This window comes from Plectropomus leopardus, chromosome 20, assembly GCF_008729295.1.
Source record: "Plectropomus leopardus isolate mb chromosome 20, YSFRI_Pleo_2.0, whole genome shotgun sequence".
Lineage (NCBI taxonomy): Eukaryota > Metazoa > Chordata > Actinopteri > Perciformes > Serranidae > Plectropomus > Plectropomus leopardus.
In genome coordinates, this window is record NC_056482.1 from 21,006,999 (window position 1) to 21,027,789 (window position 20,791).

General features: G+C 39.9%; 2 protein-coding genes across 2 annotated transcripts; one reads left to right on the plus strand and one right to left on the minus strand.

Moving 5' to 3' along the window:
- Positions 1–6,777: 6,777 nt before the first annotated feature.
- Positions 6,778–7,602, minus strand: LOC121960130 (heat shock protein 30-like). The gene has a single exon (XM_042509733.1). It carries the CDS (start codon positions 7,557–7,559, stop codon positions 6,912–6,914), a length of 648 nt encoding a protein of 215 aa, XP_042365667.1. The 5' UTR covers positions 7,560–7,602; the 3' UTR covers positions 6,778–6,911.
- Positions 7,603–9,030: 1,428 nt separating this feature from the next.
- On the plus strand, positions 9,031–16,368 carry stbd1 (starch binding domain 1). Its single transcript, XM_042509697.1, has 3 exons — positions 9,031–9,298; positions 10,908–11,350; positions 11,967–16,368. The coding sequence occupies exons 1-3, from the start codon at positions 9,031–9,033 to the stop codon at positions 15,228–15,230; spliced, it is 3,975 nt and encodes a 1,324-aa protein (XP_042365631.1). The 3' UTR covers positions 15,231–16,368.
- Positions 16,369–20,791: the final 4,423 nt, after the last annotated feature.

Genomic DNA, 20,791 nt, shown 5'->3' on the forward strand with positions numbered 1-20,791 from the left:
CCAGGGTAACTGAAAGCTACATGTGACTGCCCACTACATTTTGGCATTCGGCAAGCTCAATATTACAAATGAAACCCAGTTATGCAAGCCACATGAGTGCCAACAGAGTGATGAATGCATTGTCAAAATGAAGGCCATAAAGGTCCATCCAGTCACTGGATTGGAGCCACAGTCTGGATGATTTTTGCACGTTCTCAGCCAGGAAGGCAATTTCACTCAACCAGGTATCCTGCCTCCTGGGGAGGGGGACTTTTTCCATAAAAGCCCCACAGCTGCTCATTTAGTGAGACCATCTAAGGCAGTGCAGATGCACATAGAACTGGATGGCTACTTTTGGTATGCATATTAAAGAATACGCCTCGTGTTATGTTTTTCTTATGGACAATAAAGCCCATGAAAAACCAAAACCAGCATTATGTTAGTGAGTTTCTTTTTGAAACACTTCACTTCTGAAGATGTCAATCTTTAAAAATGGTCAGTTTACATGTCAGACTACATGTATACAGATATTTTGTTAAAAAAAAAACATTTAAACTCCATTTACTCTATTTGTGTGGGCATGAAAACTGATCTTTTGAGAGACAATGTCATGTTTGTGCATGCCCATTGTTGTTGGGCAAATGTGAAATGAGCACGAGTTTCACACAATAACAGCAATGGTGGACTAATGATTTGTATATATTTTGTCAACAGCGCTTAATCTAAAAACTACTTTCCACAAAAATCTTTTTTTATGTATATATTTGTATCTATATCCATAGCATGCAAGTTAACATTTAGCACACAGTACAGCTGAGGCTCATTAGCATCACAGGTAGCTGTTCATAAACTAAAGTACTGGACAAATCAATGACGTCCATCCTCTGGGGACCTCTGTCTACCAAATTTAATGGCACACCATCCATCCAACAGTTGATATTTCAGTCCGTACCAAACTGGTTTTTTAATCAACTGACCACCATTTAGAGAGCCAAGTAGACACTAGAGTGGCTAAAAACATCTACTGGTTTCTCTCTCTTGTTGTGAAGGATTTTGCTGCCCAGCTCATCTTTTCTTTACTACAAAGAAACCACAGTTACTACTGTTGGAAATACTTCCACTTTCTGTGTGTGAAAAAACATTTTTCTTGGACAAGACATTTGCTCGTGAGAACAGCTTAATCTTTTTAAAACCTTATTAGAGCTTTCAGACACACAGATGATCCCTCTGCTAAGGTTAGAGCAAACGTTTGGCAGGAAGTGGCCCCTGGGCGGCTGTTTGTGGTCGCACTTTATTGATATTCTGCCTCAGGCCATGATCTGATCAATTTTAAAATTAAACTAATTTATGTGTTTAAATTTTACTTGAACTTTAGTGCAACTCCACATTTTATTGCTCGTGTTGTGAAGATTTCCTTTGCTAACTTGCCAACGTTTCTCCAGTGAAGCCACATCAGACGTTTCTTTTTCTTGCTATTTTTAAATCCAAAGTCATTTATTTATGGCCAATGGGAGTTTTTCAGATCACATTTATAAAACAATGTAGTTTCATTTTGTGTCTGTGTGTGTTAATCTGCTCCTCCCTCTGTGATTTTTTTCCAAACTGGCTCTAGTTTTCCACTCTGCTATACTGGCACAAATTCAGCTTATAGTCCATGACCCCTTTGCCTGTTTTTCCTGTTAGTCAATTTCTTTCCTCATCTCTGAGTTTTGTGTCTCTCCGCTGTTCATTTATTTCCTTTGGTTTCATTTGTCTTCTTGTAATTCATATTAATTTGCCTTGCTTTCTGTCTTTGTATATTTTATCTTAATTCATGAGACACATTTCTCATTCTCAGCGTCTCTGTTTTTCTATGCGGTTCTCCTGTTTCCTCGCTACTCTTTTTATATTTTCTCTCTTTATCTGGTCCATGTCTCTCCTCACGCTCTGACCTCCATCTCAGCTTTTATTTTCTTAATGTTTCTCAGCTTTTATTTTCTTAATGTCTCACATTTATACAGAGAAAGAGCTCAGCATCTCCCAGCTGAGAAATGGATCATATTTCCCCATTTCAGGTTAAGTAACACACAAAGGTTATGAGTACACTTTCAACCTTTTAAGATGCAAAACTTTGGTGTGACACGTAAATGAAAAGAGTAATTATACACAACGTGGTTCACTCTCATTTACACCTCATTTGAAAACAACAAACACTGACTGCTCTGTGAGAGAGTGTGTGTTTTATGTCTACAAAGTCCATTCCTAAAAGTATCTGTGTTTTTATGAGTGTTTATGGCTTGCTGACCCTTTGCGCAGTGTGTGTGTGTGTGTGTGTGTGTGTGTGTGTGTGTGTGTGCGCATGTGTTGAGAGGGTACAGACTACGATTGTTCTCTTTGGGTGTTAGCTTTCGGAGCAGGAAGTGCACGTTCAGGTCAGGGGAGGATCGAGGCACGCTCAGTCTGACCACATCTGTTCAAATACCAGAGTCCCTCAAAGTCACACAGGAAATATGTGTGAGTGTGTGAGTGTGTGCACGTCTAGGCGCGTGCGTGCTACAGAAGCCGCTCTTTGTGAGCACAATTTATAAAAATATTTGACCTTTCACTGCATTTAACATGTTCTTACAATAAGTAACACGAGGAAATCTGTCATGTACCTGCAGTGTTGCTGCAAAAAGGCACAGATGCTGAATAAACAAATCATTATACAGTTCCAAAGTTTTTCTTTTTCTGTGTACAGTATTTTGTTACAAAAAGTCAAATCTGACACAAAGAAGCTTTATATTGCTATTTCCATTGTATCTACTTTATATTAAAATATGATGATCAGTAATAGCTATGGGTAAGATTTGGGCACCAACATGTTTTGATAGGTAAAGAACTAGGTGGCCATTAAAAGAAGCATTGTCTCAGCCAGAGGAGTTGCAAGTAACACTCTGTCTTGTAAAGTCATGTTTTGTACCCTAAAGGGATGTCATGTTACTTTTTGCTTCTGAGAGACAACAGTCAGAACTTGCAGGGCCACCAAAGATAACTTATCACACCGCACATCCGCACAAGGCATTTGCATACATACAAATGAGGAAATGTATGAACGCCAAAAAACATTCTAATTTGTAACACTGTGCATGCACCTGCCTTTACACATTTTCCTTTAATACATCTAGAATCAACTTGGAATTTTGTGCAAGTGGATCAGCGTCACATCCCGCCCTCTATACGCCCACATTCAACCTGAAAAGGTCAGTGCAAAGCACCTCATGAATGTTGATGCAGCTGAGCTTATCAGTGGTTCTTAATGGTGAATTATGGCAACGACTGAGAGGAAGGCCAAGAAAACATTACATTATTCCTAAAGACATCGTACAAAATCTGTTAAATGCAGCTTACTGCCACTAATCATACCCAATGTGAAGTCCTCCCTGCTTCCACCAGCATGTTGAGACAAAGCCTTGAGTGACACCCTAAATATATATGGCATTTTGAGCAACCCTGGTTCCTACACCTGCCTACAGAAACTTACTTTGCCTAACCGTCTTCTGTGAGGCGTGCCGGGCTCGGGGCGACTTTGAACGCTGAACTTCATGAACCATTAGCCTCAAACAAAGACCAAAGGCCCTGAAAAGCGTACCCCCACCCAGGATTACCTCAAAACAAAGAAGGCAAAATAATAAAGTAGTGGACCGATGGAAAAACTGAGTTTAGCTGGTCCACTCGTCGACTAGCTTACCAGGGTTAACTCCTAACCATTCAAGACAAATTGCACTCAAATGACTTGTACTCAACACAGCAGGCAGCTACAGTTGAGGAGGACTCCAGCAAGTAAACTCTAAGATAAGATAATCCTTTATTGATCCCCAGAGGGGAAATTCAAGCTTTGCAGCATTACAAGGGTAAGTAACATAAAGGAAGAAACCATGTTGAACTGATCAAACTGCAAGTTGATTAAATGAGCAAAAGAAAATCAAAGGCAAACAAAGTGGTAAGAGGAGAGACTGCTCTTGCAGAGCATGCTGGCTGGTAGTGTGGCTGAGAAAGAGAGTGACTGGTGGAGGAGGGGCTTTTAAACCAGGCAATCAGTACAGGTGCCAGGAATCAGCAATCAGTACTGGTAGGCAGGGCTGCAATTCTGTGGAGGGTGGGCTTGAGTGGGTGGAGGAAAGTGAGCAAAATTTCATAGTGAATTTCTGTCTGTCTATTTCTGTGAAATAGAATAAAACACAAAAAAAGGAGGGGAAAAAGGGGCTGAGTGTTTGTCTCTATAACTAATAAACTGGAAATCAAACAATATACAATAAACACTGGTATTCTCAGAAACATATATTTCAACAACATTTGTATTGTTCACACAGCGTTGTCTGTAACACATCCATTCTGACTGTTTCATTGGGTGTGATGCTGGTCGTCAAATGGGAAAGGGCTGGCGTCAGTGGTTGTGTGTTTGTGTTTCCCTGCACATTTCCAAAAGGTTTAGGCACAATCCAACCTTTGTACATGCACCAGGAGCATACAACTTTACTAGGATTTGGAAAGATTACTCTTAAGCAAAAAACTGAGTGTTTAGGGAGCTGAAACTTTTAAGTGTGCAGTGCTGATTTTATTTTATCAACTCTGTACACACTTTTTCATTCAGTGAGGTGCCATTTTGCATCTGTACAACATGAACAGATGCAGACAGCCACATTCATACACGCACCAGACTGACTCATTGGCTTTTGTAATGCCAATAAAAAGCGTCTGCTTCAAACACGCCCTGTTGATTAAGAGTCAGTTAAAGTGTCTGAGACGACGGGGAAATGAGTGGAAGGGTTAGGAGGGGAAAATGTGGAGGGAGGTGAAGAAAGAGTTAGATTTTAGTAAAGGAGGAGAAGGATAGGGGGATGGGACTGGATGGAAGGAAAATGGGCCTGGAGGAAAGAGGAAATAAAAGAGTCAGTAAATGTTCCCATGTGTTGCTGACACTCAGCATCTTGCAGGAGAAGAGAGGAGATGAAAGCAGAGGATGGTGAGTAAAGGGGACGTCACGGCAACGCCTAACTATCTCAAAGGGAGGGGAGAGGATGGGGAGGTGATGGGAGGAGGATAAGATGGAAGCCATACTGTCATGAGGGAGGTGAAGACTGCAGACAAGAAGAGAGGAGGTGATACAGCAGGAGATGAGAGCAAAGGCAAACTGGGAGACACGGACGGATGTAGAGGAGAGCATATGGGCAACTTCTGATATTTAAAGATCCTGTGAATAAGCATTCTGTCAGCTCTTTCCACAAATAGAGAATAAAACAAAAGCTGGAGACTCCCTAAAGTACTTTCTCTCCCTCCTCCGCCCCTGAGCTGCCACGTTTACGGGACAATCTGTCTATTCTTGGGAAAGAAATCCCTGACAGCCAGACGGGAGCCAGAGACCAAGCACCCGTGGTAATAGCTGACATTAACTCGTAAACAACACACGGGAAAGAAAAGGGGAAAATGGGTGGAAGAGGTCACTAATGCTGCTTCATTGTGCAGAGTTTGCTAATATTGTTTTTGATTGGGGTCCCTCAAGAGTGGAGTTGCATATCAATATTAAATTCGACAAAAGAATCATTCTTGCTTCTCAGATTGTTTGATTTTAGTCATTTGTAGATGTTGAAGAGGTCAGACTTTGAAACAAGGGATGAGACACAAAAAACCCAACATCATTATCATCACTATTATCATTATTAGTTATCATCATTATTAGATTTTCAAGGACATTCCAGGTCCAGAGCCAACACAACAATTTGAGCGCAGATCAGGGTTAATTACTGTTACAACACAGATGAATTTTTACAATAAGAATTATCAGAGCTCAGGACTGGCCTAAATATGACATCTAGTGGATGCCACTACACTTTTCACTTCATTTCCTTTTTTTTTTCCAAACTCCAATGAGAGACAACCTGCAACTGACTGTACTGATAAAAAAAAGAAACAACAAAGAAAGGAAAACCCAATTATAAATTCAGAATTTAATGCAAACTGTTCATATATCATACTTCTTATGAACCAGTACAAACAATATCCAGACACTAAGCAGCTACTTGAATGTGTGTTCTAAGTTTTGGCCACAAGAGGTCGGGAGTGCACAGTTTTCTAGTGGTTTTATAACGTTTCCACTGATGACTTTGATAAGGTGAATGCAAGCTGAAACTTTTTTCCCACTTTTTTCCTTGTCCTCTTTTAACCCTTTAACACCTGGATGACCATCCGTTTCGTTGTGCCACATACAGATGCTTTTGCCAGCATTCAAATCTGTGATACACTTGAGAAAAGGTTTGATTTCTTTTAAGAACACAAGATAAAACATATTGAGCAACTTGAAAGAAAAAACCCACAAACTGCAAAAAATAAAATACGTAAAGGTGACAAAGCAATGATCTGAAAATTAACTGCGGGAAATTAATAAATATGATTTTAAAAATGTCCTGAAATGTCCAGAAAACTATATTTATAATTCATTTAGTTTTGTATTTAAAATCATGTTACACAAAAAAAGAAAATAATTTTTTAACACTTTCTTGAGGTAATTTTCTTATTTGTTTGTTTTCTGTTCTCTTTTTGTAACTTATTTTCAGATAATTTTATTGTAACTTTTTATTCATCTCTTGCTCATTTTTATCCCCTTGTTAAATTACCCGTTGTTCCAATGTTTTTGAAAGAAATTAAGCCAATTTGCTCAGGTTTCAAAGGTTTTACAAGCATAGAAATATATTTAAGTATGAATTATGTATATATTAAGTATATTTTATTTGTTATAGTTTTTCTATACAAGAATATAAGTAAAGTGTGCAAAAGAAAAAAAAGATTTCAATTTGTTTATTTGATTTCTGTTTCTTCATTATAATCAGTTATAAAAACAGAACAGCACATCTGGTTATCATTAAACACTTGAATTCTGTATATATAAATCACATTTACTTTATATTGGTGCAGCATTATGTAGATGAGTCCATGTTTTCAGGTTTTTCCTGTGTGCTGCTGTGTGTGTCTGTGCTGTTGTCTTCGGTGTGTGAACACACACTCTGCTGTGTTTCCTCCTCCAGGCTCCTCTTGATAGTCAGCTCTCTCTCAGCCTCCTCCACACATGGAGCTTTGGCTGCCTGGATGTGGAGCCTCCCGTCTGGAGCCAGGTAGCAGGTGACAGCTTCAGTGTTTGATCCTTCGGGCAGATCAAACTCCTGTCTGAACTCCTGACGTCTGTAAGAGTAGGAGCCTTTCTCATCCTCCTGCTTCTTCTCTGTCTTCCCGCTGACTCTCAGCTTCCTGCCCACCTGCCTGACAGACAGCTCCTCTGGGGAAAAGCCTCGAGTGTCCAGGGTCAGGCCAAAGTGCTCTCCCTCTTTCTCCAGCTGGTAGGAGAGCGGCTGCACGGCCACGCTGCTTTGGAAAGGTTTCATCTCCTCCAGGATCTTGTGTTGAAGTTTGTCCATCAGCTCCAGAGTGCTGTGGAGCTCCTGTAGGTTTCTCTGCAGTAGATCCTGCTGGTAGAGCAGAGGTCTGACCTCTGACCTCTGACTGTGTACAGGCCAGTACAAGTCCATGACTGGACTGAGGGCGGACTGGAATCCATGAGCGCACAGCATCTTCAGTGTGGGTTCAGTGTCGAGTCCTCTTGTTAAAGTGTGTCTTCTCTTCTGTGGTGCTTTCTGTCTCAGCAGTGGGACTGTCCCAGCTTTTATATTCTGACTGGAGGAGCTCCAGAGTCTTCAGGAACTTTCCTGTCGTTACCACAGCTCTCCACGGGGTGGAGGCATTTCCAAGGAGTGCTGACGTCATTTGAATCATTCCTGAGTGTTCAGGAACTTTCCCTCCTTTATCATTTTTTTTAAATATATTGTATTTAATTTGGTTCTTTATTTTATTTACCTATTTATTTTCTTGTCTGTTTATTTGTCTTGGGGGGGGGGGGGGGTACTGATACTGTTCAGTAAAAACAAAGTTCATTTTCACAATTACTTTCACCACAAAATGACATATTAAAGGTAATGTTATGGACATAAGTGTTATTTTTGATACAATGTTACAATAATAACTTTCCCATTAACAACTGAAAAAAAATATCCCAATCAACAGTGATATAGCCTATGTAACGGCTGGATACATTCTAGATTTCTACTTTTTAGTCTACATTTGAAAGTGATTAAATATAGAAACACTGACTCCACCTTTACCCACAGAAGTCAAGCAACATCCTCTACTGGAGCACAGCAACACCAGTTGGACAAACCACACTCAGTATACTATAGCACACAATAATACTAAAATCTTTGGTAATAATTATAGCAATTTATAAGGACAATTTATGAGTTACGGTTACATTTGCTGATGATTATTTTGGATGTGTTCTTTCAGATATGCATAGTACATAATTACTGCCTAAGTGTGAAGAATGGAATAAATGTTAAGTTTCCAGATGTGATTCAGTCTAATACATGTGAACTTGGGGAAAATCAATAAATAAACAGGGTCTTATATTGAGAGTTTTAATGCCAGATTTTGTGTTGGTTTGTTGAAGGGAGATGAGGTTTAGGTGGAACCCATAAATATGAAAAACATTGTAAATACACTATAACTGCCACCATTATTTATTCTAATAACGTAGCCTATACCCTAGCCTATTGTGAAAACAAGCTGTGGAAACACTCTGAGTGGAGGTGAAAATATTTCCAGCCTTTGATGAAACAAATCCCATCAGTTCTTTTGAGACAGTATCTCCTCAGACTGGCTTTCAGACTGCCTCTCCCTGGTTTCACTGCATCTAAATCCCATCAGTGGGATGTGTGAAATAGGCTGCAAAAACAAGTCCCTTTCTCTTTTTATGAATGAATGCCGAGTCCCCGTGATCCTGCCAGCCAATGAGCAGCTCGCACCTGCATCGTGTGCAGCTCTGCAGCAACAAGAGGTCACTACACTTGAAAACGTGGAGAAGAGCACGCACAGTAGAGCACAGCACAGCAGCGACAGTCTGCAGCAGCTCCAGTCGGATCAGTCAGGCCTGCTCACGCACAAACAGATATATTACTGCCGGGCTCGTTGTTTTCACAGCTGATTGCGATGAAAAACGGCAATACCGTGGCCGTGGAGAGACGCATGGATCTGGCCTCTTTCTTCTGCATGATCGGGAGACACGGTCCGGCCGTGGCTCTGGCTGTGATAGCGATGATATCCGTGCTGGCGGGCTTCATCATCTACCGGACCGTGCGGAGGAAGAGGAGGAAGGCCACCGCAGACGACGGTGACAGCACGAGCCCCGGAGCGGACAGAGACGCATCGGTGATCCCGCCGAGCTCCGAGGAGTCACACAGCACCAGGGAGTCAACAGGTAAAAATAAATCCATATATAACGGAATATTGATCTATAGGTGATGGTGATTCTGTACAACACATCTGCCTTCATTCACCTAAAGTTAAACCGAGCACCCCAGTTAGACTACAACTGGAATATTTTAAGGACACCATGCATTAACAAGTGTAACAGCATACTGCAGATAATCTAGTCTGAGTTGGGTTACAGTGTAATAGACAAAAATAGGCCATAGTCAATAGCTACCAACGCAATATAAAGCCATTATTAACTCTGAGCCGTTACTAAAGGCTAACCTCGTACACAGATATAAAAAGACTTTTTTTTTTTTTTTTTTTTTTTTTTAAAGGATAGCCTATATTAACCCCTTGAAACCTGGAGCCTCATCACTTTTCTTGTAGGGCTTTAAAATGCCTTTCACAAGTATTTAAACCTTTGAACTATGAGCAAATAGGTCTCATTTCTTTCAAAAACTTGGTGAAAAGGCAATGAGTAACTTTGTAAGAAATGTTGCAAGAAATTAATTTATTTAAAATAAATCATAAATAAACTACGGAGTTATAATTTTTAAGCACTTTTGTAGGTCATTCCAGTGGTTTTTTCCTTCTTTTTAACTCTTTTCTTTTTTAAAACTAGGTAATTTTCTTGTACTTTTTTACTAATTTTGGCATCATATCCTTCTACCCTTTTGCCTTCTTCCCATGTTTTTGAAAGAAATCAAGCCAATTTTCTCAGGTTTCAAGGGGTTAAAATACCTCAGAAAAGCAAATGGACAGTACAATAATCATCAATTTTCAAACCACAGCAGGCTTTACCTTGTAAATGATATATCGCTGCAACCCTAACTTCACTACAGTTATAAGGGACATAACATATAACTTATACTAAATGTATATGCTTATGAGAGTTGGAGTTATTGATTACTTCCCAGATTAAGGTTTTACAAAAAAACTTTTAATGATAGTATAGAAAAGGTGCATTGTTATAGATAAAAAAAAAACAAAGTAAATAGAACTATAAAAATAGTCTCAATGTTGTCCAACTATAATTGTAAAATTCTGTGTACACATTAATAATAAAGTAATATCATGTGTAATAAAATAACTCTACATGGATATGTTTCCTAAATTATGAGTTCTGTGATACTTTCTGTACACTTTTTCCAATTTTAGTGTATACTGGATAAAACAGACACACAGAAAAAAATTACAAATAAGGAATGCAAGAGAGATAATGGCCAGGTCAAATAAGGTCTTAATTGAAGACTTAGAACCAACAAACAATTACTTTCAGTGGTTGCACTGATTACTGCAATGATTTCCTGTGATTAGATCTTCTGATATGTTGAAATTTTTAAAGGTACAAAGGTGAATGGGACAAAGTACAAAACATCTTGTAAACCAGTCAAGAAAATCATCTTCATAAAGAATAGTTTTCAATTTTAATTTAATTCCTACCATCTATTTGGCTTTCCTAGTTATGAAGTCAGACATCCATTTTTAAATTTGCAACAAAGAAATTAATGAAAAAATAACTAAATGTGTTAGAACTTATAAAAGTGTATAGTATTTGTGTATTAGTGTTTAAGTATTTTAATTGCTCTTATAACATTTTTTTTTCATTATAGACGTGAGTGATGAAGGCTCATCAGACGTGACGGAGGATTTTGATGTTATTCAGAGTGATCTTAAAATGAGACACCGCCGTGCTGCTGCTGTTGCTGCTGTTGCTGCTGCTGCTGCTGCTGAGAGCAAACCTCCACTTTATACTCCTCCTAAGATTGAAATCCAAGTACCAGACTACAAGCACACCACTTCAGATGAAACGGAGGAAATGGCAGTTGTGTTGGACTCTAATGAAGTACCAGAGATGTATGCAAAAGAGGCCACTCAGAGCCTGCAAAGTGATACTTACACTGAGGCTGAAATGGTGGCGGAGGATGCTGTTGATTGCCAGCAGGGAGAAACAGATGACGTGATTAAGGATGTGTTGGAAGAGGTCCATGATAATGATAGCTGCTGGAGGAAGCCTGAGCCAATTAGTGATGAGAATCACAAGGAGAAAGAGAAGGTAAGCACGCAACCATCTGTCTCTGTGTGAGGTTATATACAAGCCACAGAGAAATTTAAATTTCATCACTTTAGTCCATTTAAAAAGTGTTGATTATTGATCTTTCGAGGTGCTGGTAGGTGGTAGGTTTCCATTTTTCCATTTTTTTTATGCTGTGCTATAAAGCCCCAATCACACTGAGACAAAGCTGCAACCTCTGAGGCTGAATAATGATGCCAAAATCTGCAATACATCAAATGGCCACTTAAAACTAGCTCCAAAACAAAGTAAATCCCCATAGACACCAGTGTTAAAATGCCAGAGGTGTAGCAATAGCATAATTTTTCGCATTAAGACAAATATGTGAGTGGTATTGGTCTTCTCACCTAGCTCTCAGCAAGAAAGCAAATAAGTGTCCTTCCCAATTTCTCTGAACTACTTCTTTAAGGATTTGGAGCACCAGCCCAGCAGGAATACTTCTCTCTCACCTATATACCCATTTCCCTCAGACCTCATTCTCTCTGTGGTTTCAGAATAGCACATGAACCACAGACATTTTGTCTGTCTTGTGTTTATTTTTATCTCCTGTCTGACAAAGTTAGACTTGAAGATATTAACTTTTTATTTATGTGTCTAGGTGTCAAAAGCAGAATGCTGGGAAGATGAGGACGTGACCACAGACAAGGACGTTTTTGTCAAGACAGCCAGAGAAGAGGAGGAAAACCTTCAGTGTGCTTTGAACAGCGCAGTGCACTTTGAACAAAGCCCTTGTATGAGTGATGGTGATAGAACACAAGATGATAAAACCACAAACAGCATAGAGTCCAACCTGGAGGGGCCTGTCAGTGTTATTGAAGATGTACCTGTCCCTTTCATATGTTATGGCAAAGATGGGGAGTTTGAGGAGGAGAGTCAAGATAGTAATGATTACAGTAGTCATCTGGGCAATGCTCACCTCTCTCTAGGAGAGGAGAAGAAAAAAGAGGTTGAGGAGGCAGAAGGGGAATGTGTAGATCAACAAGCTGAGATTGGGTCCTTAGCATCTGAAGAAGAAATAAACCTGCCATCTACACAGCAGGAGCAGTGTGATTGTGTGATGGATAAGGTGGCGCCACCCATTCAGGACAGAAGTAGGGTTGAAGATAGTGGTCTAACTGGTAAAGAAGTTATAGATGAAGACCACTTAAATGAATTTACAGCTGTCAAATTTGACACCCAGTCGCCACAGTTTGCCAAGCAAGATGTGGAAATTGAACAAGAGGAAAATGGTCTTGCGTGCGATCAAGAGAACAGCGTTCTTCATGAGGATCATGTGAAAGAGAAATTTCTGACTAGTGACATCATCATTGCCCGCTGCGAAGAACATTACAGCTCAAATGTGGCACCCAGCTCTTCTCTGCCCTGTTTGAGTGCTCCCGTAAGGGCTGATAATCATGATGATGGTCTGCCAGATATGACCACTGATTTTAAAGCTCAAATTTCTGGCATTGCAGATTTCCCTGACTTGTCACTGAACCATCAAGAACCACCAAAAGAAGATGAAATAGATCCTTCTCTGGTTGAAGACACTGATTCTGCTGTTCTTAGCCCTCAAATGCAGTCGCATCAGACAGAAAATCTACCTGAAAACAACAAAAATGGCACAGCTATAATGTTGGCTGAAGAATGCAATGACCAAGTGAATGAACCTCATGTACAGTCTTGCTTCAAAGACCAACAAGGTATGGAAACTAAAAGAAGTGAAGCTTTGGGAGAGGCAGGTGTCACTCCTGCTCCTGATATAGTTGCTTGTGATGGTGAAATCACTACTACCCGTAGAACGGCTGAAGTTTCTGACAAGGCAAGTACTGCTGATCCCGATACAGTAGAAAATGCACCTTCTGTAATAGTTGGAGAAATGTTTTATCCTCTGCTGTCATCCATTTGCCAAGACCAGAAAAGTGACTGCATGCACAATAATAAAACTTCTGACAAGACGGGGCTTGATTCTGCTCCTGCAGATGATTGCAATAATGCACTTTTAAATCCTGAAGAAATACCTTGTCCTGACATGTTGTCTCTGTCCCAAGACCAACAAAGTGACCATGTGGAAAAAAACAAAACTTTTGATGAGACAAAGGTTAATTCTGCTATTGATGCACCCACTTGTGATAATGCAAACATTACTTCACCAAAAATGTTTGAAGAAATATTTCATCCTGACGCATCTTCCTCTCAAGACCCACAAAATGACCAAATGGAAAATAATGAGATTTTTCATCAGGCAGAGGTTGATTCTGCCATTGGTGCACCTGCCTGTGATGACACTGCCATTTCTTCACCAATAATATCTGAAGAATCTCATCCTGACGTGTTGTCTTCCTCCAAAGACCAACAAAGTGACCACATGGAAAATAATGAAATTTTTCATGAAACAAAGGTTGATTCTGCCATTGACACACCTGTGTGTGATAATGCTACCATAACTTCTCCAACAATATCTGAAGAAATATGTTATCCTGACATGTTGTCCTCCTTCCAAGACCAACAAAGTGACTGCATAGAAAACAATGGAACTTTCAATGAGACAACCCTTAATTCTGCCATTGAAGCACCTGCTTGTGATAATGCCACCATTACTTCTCCAATAATATCTGAAGAATTTTATCCTGACATGTTGTCTTTCTCCCAAAACCAACAAAGTGACCAAAGTGTTGCTCCTGTCATGACTGAGGACAACGGCTCTCCCATTTATCAATATCACTTGCTGTCTTTGGAGCGACGTGATACAGTGGACAATGACTTATCATTTGCTCATGTTGCTGAGGAGAGTGGGATTTCGAGCATGACTGTCAGCCCTGATGCCGGTAATGAGTTTGACGTGATCTTTGAAAATGTGGCGCTTCCCATGATGGATTACGATCTACAGCCTGAAGGACAGACAGAGGTTCAAAACAGCCTCTTTGCTGATGATGTAGCCGTATCCGTCATTAAAGAGGATACAGCAGGTATGGTGTTTGGGCCTTACTCATCACTTCACTCACAGCCACCCCACAGTGAGTGCACGAGTTGGACTAATTATGAATCAGTTGCAGCCAACGAGGATGTTTTTGGCCATGAGGTTGAGGATAGTTACCACAGAGCAATGGATCAGTTTATGGCGCAGATTGTAGACAGTGTCACGAGCTACACTGATGAGCTGAAAAAGCAGGCAGATGTGAAAGTTGTTGTTGAGGTTGAAGAGGTTAAGGAGAAAAAGACAAAGGCAGGTGTTGAAAAGAAAGAGGAAACAAAAGCAGAGGAAAAAGAAGAGGACTATGAAAAGACTGAAATTAGTATCATGGAGGCGACTATGGACCATAATGAATGGATCATGGAAAATAACTACCAAGTCCTTCCCTGGATGAATCTTTCTGTCCCATCTTTTACTGAAGACCACACAAAAATCAACCAGCCTCCCACTGAGGAGTGCCAAAGCAGCTCTGCTGTTACAACCACCACTTCAATGCATGTAGATACAACATATATCCCACCTTCCACTGAAGTCAAACAGACCAGCGCTCTCTCTGTTGTCGACGAAAACATGGACAGTAACAAAAAGGTTGTGGCGGTCCAGCCCATGCCCCAGAATGTCAACGTGACCTTCCGTGTCCATTATTTAACCCAATCACCATACCAGACAGTGGCTGTTACAGGGAACCAGGAGGAGCTGGGGAACTGGAAGAGTTTTATCCCACTAGAGAGGGCCAAGGGTGGGCACTGGTCCACATTGGTCAGCCTGCCTGCAGAGAGCCACGTGGAGTGGAAGTTTGTTGTGCTGGACAAGGGTCAGGTGTGCCGCTGGGAGGAATGTGGCAACCGCCTCCTTGATACAGGCTTCGGAGATGACCTGCTGGTGCAAAAAATGTGGGGATACTTGTAAGAGGTGAGAGAGGAAAAAATTGAGAGTGACATGTACAGAATGGTTTGGCACTTGATACTGAACCAGACCAACCAACCAAGTCAAGTTTGTTTGTACAGCCTGTCACAAGACCCATATGAGGACACATACTCCTTTATGCTGTATCTTATCATGAATACATCCTAGTAATCATCAGTTTGGAAAATTTGGGGGTCATCAAGAGGTCTATAGCGTAGGTGAGAACTGGGATACATTGAAGAGTGGCTTGGGTTATGGTGTTGGGTTTTTCAAGATGTCAGTGTTACATATAACCACTGATCCTACAACTTCTAATTTGAACCATATTTAGTCTTGATGCCTAGACATATTTTGACTCACATATTTCTGCTCATGGGGATAAAACAGGCATCTACTGGAACTTTTTCTTAGAGGATTGCACTCTAATAGCCAGTGTTTTTTTCAGGGAACTGAAAAGATTGCCATCACAATTACATAAAATGTCTTCCTTTTTCTCTGTGGCAGTATCTATAATTATGCAGATTGGGCCTCTTTGAAAGATGTAATGCAAGTGTTTGTGCAAATGGAGACTTTATTATACTGTCCATATGCTGCTTAAATACTTCCCAACAATCTATGAGAATAAATGCACATAGTTCACTTTTACTACAGCAATAATGAAAGCAATAAATGTATATTGTATACTGTATAACTGGTCTTATATCAGGTATTCTTATGTGTTTACCACTGAACTGTGATGAAGTTGTTACTTTTGATGCTGCTTTTATCTCCTGGGACTGTGTGCATGCAAGATTGTCCCATTGTTGTTCCATAAATGTGCCTTTTAGTCATTAATTTTTTTCTATTAATATGTTATAATACATCACAGCGGTATTTTTTCTTTCTTTTTAAATCAGCTTTGCTGGCCACCATTTTCTGTAACTACGACTTTTATTGGATTACTTAGAGTATATTGATTAATACCTTAAAACTAATGTCACTTTTTATTGTCAAGTTTCAGTGCTTTATCAATGTAGACCATAGTCTATATCTCAGATCATGTCAGAGTATCTTGTTATGCAATACTGTGATGATAATGCTACTCTTGAATGTGTTTAAGGTGAAGTTGGTTACCAAATAAACAAATCTTCCAAGTATGTCATATTTGGGGTTATATGTTTCTTACACATGGAAATTAACTGAATGACTAGGTGTTTGGGAGGAATTTGCAATGGAATTGGAATTTCCAAAAGTGCAGCTTGTTTGTGAGAGGATGTTTTTGATCTTTATTACCTTGTAGAAGTTGTGATCCCTTTATGAAAAGAGATATTTGCAGATCTCCATTCCAATTTTTTTTTCTTTAATTCAATATGGCAGGTTCACTCTATTATTGCCCAACCAAGTACCAATGTGGACAAATGAAGTGTTTTTGCTATCTAAATTTAGGTAAATCATTAACTGCTGTTGCAACAAACAAACAGCCTAACACAGACAGATTAACTCTTGTAGGGTCTTGTGAGGTAATGCAATCAAAAAGCTTTGAACTGATGCTAAATCCACTTCAATTTCTGTGATTCAGACCAAAGAGCCAGACTGTGACCTTGTTTTCTGTCCAGCTGGCTCCGAGGTGGCTCATGCAGAGAAAGCGTCATTAGCAGGCGTATTTTTATGCCAGGTTGTCAGCTCCACTCAGCTCCGTACTGAAGGTGACTTCACTGTATCTAAAAGGACGGTGCTCTTCATCTTCCAGTCCAGGGACCCTGAATGGTGAACAGCACAAAATCACACATATGCATGCAAAAATGCAACATTTTGCCAGTCCTGTAAATGATTAATCATCACTGCAAGGAGCTAAAGTGTTGGTGAGGAAACTTCAGAGGATAAAACCAAGCATAAGCAGTGCTTAAAAAGGGTGAGGGGGCATTATGGGGAAAAAAAATAGTTTTTGGCCCAATTGCAGCATACTCGTTGCCCCTACCAATTAGCTGTAACCCCTCTGTTTTGCATATTAAGGTCTAGAGGTGGGGTGTGCCAATTCTTGTTGGGACTGACGGGTAGGGTGAAGCATTAGGGCTACAAGGTCCTCCAAATAGAGGTTTTTCAGAGGCAAGCTCCAAAGTAAGTGTTATGAGAAATCATCAGCAAGATGGCTCTAAGAGCAACAAAAGAAACCCACAAATTTATTTTTGTGTTAATAAAGATGTAAAAAGAAATACAATAATCCTCTCTTATCATAGTTTCATCTTGTTTCAATGTATTATTGTCTGTTTCTTTATAACAAGCATAACAAAATAATTACTAGCAGTACAATAATGTCTTGGTGGCTAACTGTCTAGCTAGCCAGCATTACATTATCATTGCTGATTTTTGACAATATTTGACAATTGATTATATATCAGGCTCTTGAAAGGTTGTCCCATTTCACAGGGTAATATTTTAAGCATTCCCTCTCTCTTGTGAGGGGTAAGGTGTCACTCGAAAATGAGTGTTAGAGATAAAACGAAAGAAATGGGATTGGGCCGATCCGTAATTTAGATGCTAATCTTTCATTGGCAGTCAAGCAAATAGCAGAATTAAGGTCAATCATGCACAATAGAGTAGAGAGGGAAAACAAATCACTCAAAATAAAACATGATATTCAGTGATAATGAACAAGAAGGCCCATGGTGAATAGTCAGTCGTCATTAAATTGTCAAAAAAAGAATAATAATAACTAAAAAAAAAACAAAAAACAAATGCACACATTTTGGCAGCCTCATAGTAATCTGAAGAACTAACGCCTGCCATGGCGACCCACCACTGTGTGTCATCTACATGTAAATGTGACTGTCTGTGAAACGTGATCTCTGCTGTGGTTCCACATTTGGAACAGAAGTGACCAACGTTTATGGGAGCCTTCCCTCTGGAATTGAACTCTGAACCTCTGCAGCGTTAACACCATACGCCTTCTAGCCAAACAAGGCCGCTGGGACTCATTTGACTAACTTGAAATGAGGTCAACACAACTCTGCCCAGGTATGAGTCGTGTGATTTCTGGGGCCCTTTCTATTTCAAAACAGGAGTTCAGGGAACTTCTGCCTGTTTGCCCCCATGCAGAGAGCCAAATATAACAAACATGATGTTACACTCTGTTGACCCTGAAAGCCACTGATGTCAGGAATATTGTGTAACTAACCCCTCCAGACTGGCCAGTTTTTGACAAGATTCCTGATGAAACACCTTGACAAAAAGCCAGCAGAGATTATTGGTAATTTTAACATGGACCCCTAGGTCATGCGTGTTTGTGGTGTGTAAATCTAGCACACTCCCTCACTTGCGCTAATGTGACAGGTGGGTGTGTGTGCACTTTCTAAGGTTGAAGGTAATCCTTTATTTAGACCTAAGGCTTACAAGTGACACCACTTACGTTCTACTAATAGAGAACTCTCTCTCTTTGTACGTCTCACATAGACATTCACACAAATATACATACACGCACACACCATTTGTCAAACATCTAAACAGTTAAGCCACTGTTGGACCCCTGATTGATCTCTGTTAAAGCAAAAGTCTTAACACTGAGTCACCAGTCTGATCAGGAAACACCACTGTCAGTCAGGCTGTCTAGGTAGAACAAAGCCTTCAACTCAACACCCTATAGTGTTTATTCAGCTGTTGAAGATGGTCAGTTGTTGGTTGTCCATCAAAATCCTCAAAAAAAATGATACTATACATCTTACATGCCTCAAACAACCCCTAGAGGCTTCAATATTCATTACAAATTACAACGTCAAAGTGTGGACATTAAAGGGTAAATTAAATTTTTTTCTATTTGGACCCTGTTTCCCCATGTTTTGGCATCTACGTGACATCGCTTTTGGAACTGGTCCAGCATGTAACAGGATGAAATAGACTGCAGTGTAACCACTTGGGGCATTTGGGACCATCGATCTATGTCTAATAAAATGTCCCTACAGAGATAAACCTTAATATTCTTTTTGTTTGAAACAAGACCCGAAATTGTTATTACAAACCAACCAGACTCAATTTAAATAAACTGTTATTTTATCAGTGTAAAGCATACTCCATTTAAAGTCAGCTGAAGCAAAATAAAACTCCCAGAAAGCATCTTAGTTAATCTTTCCAAAGTTCAGGCAATCACCAACTCTGGTTTGGATGAAATCAACCCTAAATTCACCCAGTTTGATGTATAAATATGGTGGCCGTATACAAGCAAAAATTACTGCTTATTTGAATGGAGTCTGGTGAATTTGCTTTGGTGATTTCTGGGCTGTTTCTGGTTAAATAAAAAGGATCCTATATTTTAACAACAAATTCTGTCTCTGTTGGAATCCTTTCCTAAGATTTTTAGACACTTAAAATAACAATCAGAACCTGTCAGTGGCAAAAACAAGCATTTTCATGGACGTATATTGTGTGACGTAGTTACATTGCAGCCTTTTTTGCCACTGTCAGCTGAAGCACCTTGATTCAATAGTGTTAACTATTTCAAAAACTGTTGTTCGCCTTAGTCACAAAAACATGGGAAATAGGGTCCAGGTTGAAAATTACTCAAATTACCCTTTAAAGCAGCTATGATTCGTCTCATACAGCAATGAGAAAAGCATGTGACTATGCAAAAAGGAGTTGGACTTACATTCATCATGTGGCCAGAAACACGCCACCATCCAGTAGTCATGTTGCTCCATGACTACGGGATGTGTGTATATGCAACAGTTTTGTAACAACTTTGCCATATCAACTTAAAAATTGATATTATAGCAATGATGAGCTCACAACATGCTTTTGCCAACCAGGTCAGTGAATAGTGGGAGTATTTATCAGCTACTGCTGGGGACAATCAGGGAAATTAGGAGCAGGTGAGCGAGTGGGAAGAACAGGCCAATTTGTGAAACTGGAGGGAAAAGGGTTATCAGAGGGCATGTGGGCGTGGTTGGGTCTCAAATGACAGGACTGTTAGTGCTACCAAAAGGGAAAATTCTGAGCATGTGGAAAGAGATAAATCATTCAAAGGCCCATGGATGTCGAAAACAAATTAAATGGTAATTCAGGAGGAAGTTATCAAGCAGTTGCTCCACACAGCAGCAGATTGTTGCTGTGTAGACTAAAGCACACAGTGATCCTCTGATCCGTTGGACCTCTGAAGTTGGACCGCCGAGTGTGAAATTCTTTTACAGTTCGGTCTGTAGTCTCCTCTTACAGGAGCTGAGCAGTCAGGGCAGGCTGCAGCTTTCCACTTGAACTTTGACCCAGGGGGATTGTATGATATTATCAGAGTGTATGCATGTGTGTCTGTGTTCCTTTTTTACTTTATTATATGATAACTTTTGCATTCATCCAACAATAAATGCTCCCTGTGATTTGTCTCTTCTCTTGATTGAGTTTTAGTGTCAAATGAAACAGCTTTTATTTCTGGAACAATAAACGTCAGAGTCTATAAATAGAATACATGATCTTATTTGTCACTGCTCTCACTGGTTTTAATGATATGGGCCAAAACGTAGGTTGCGGAAAATGGTAAAATGTGTGATAAATAGTAATTTTCTGGTTAATCAGAAATATGATCTTATTTTGTTCCGCGATGA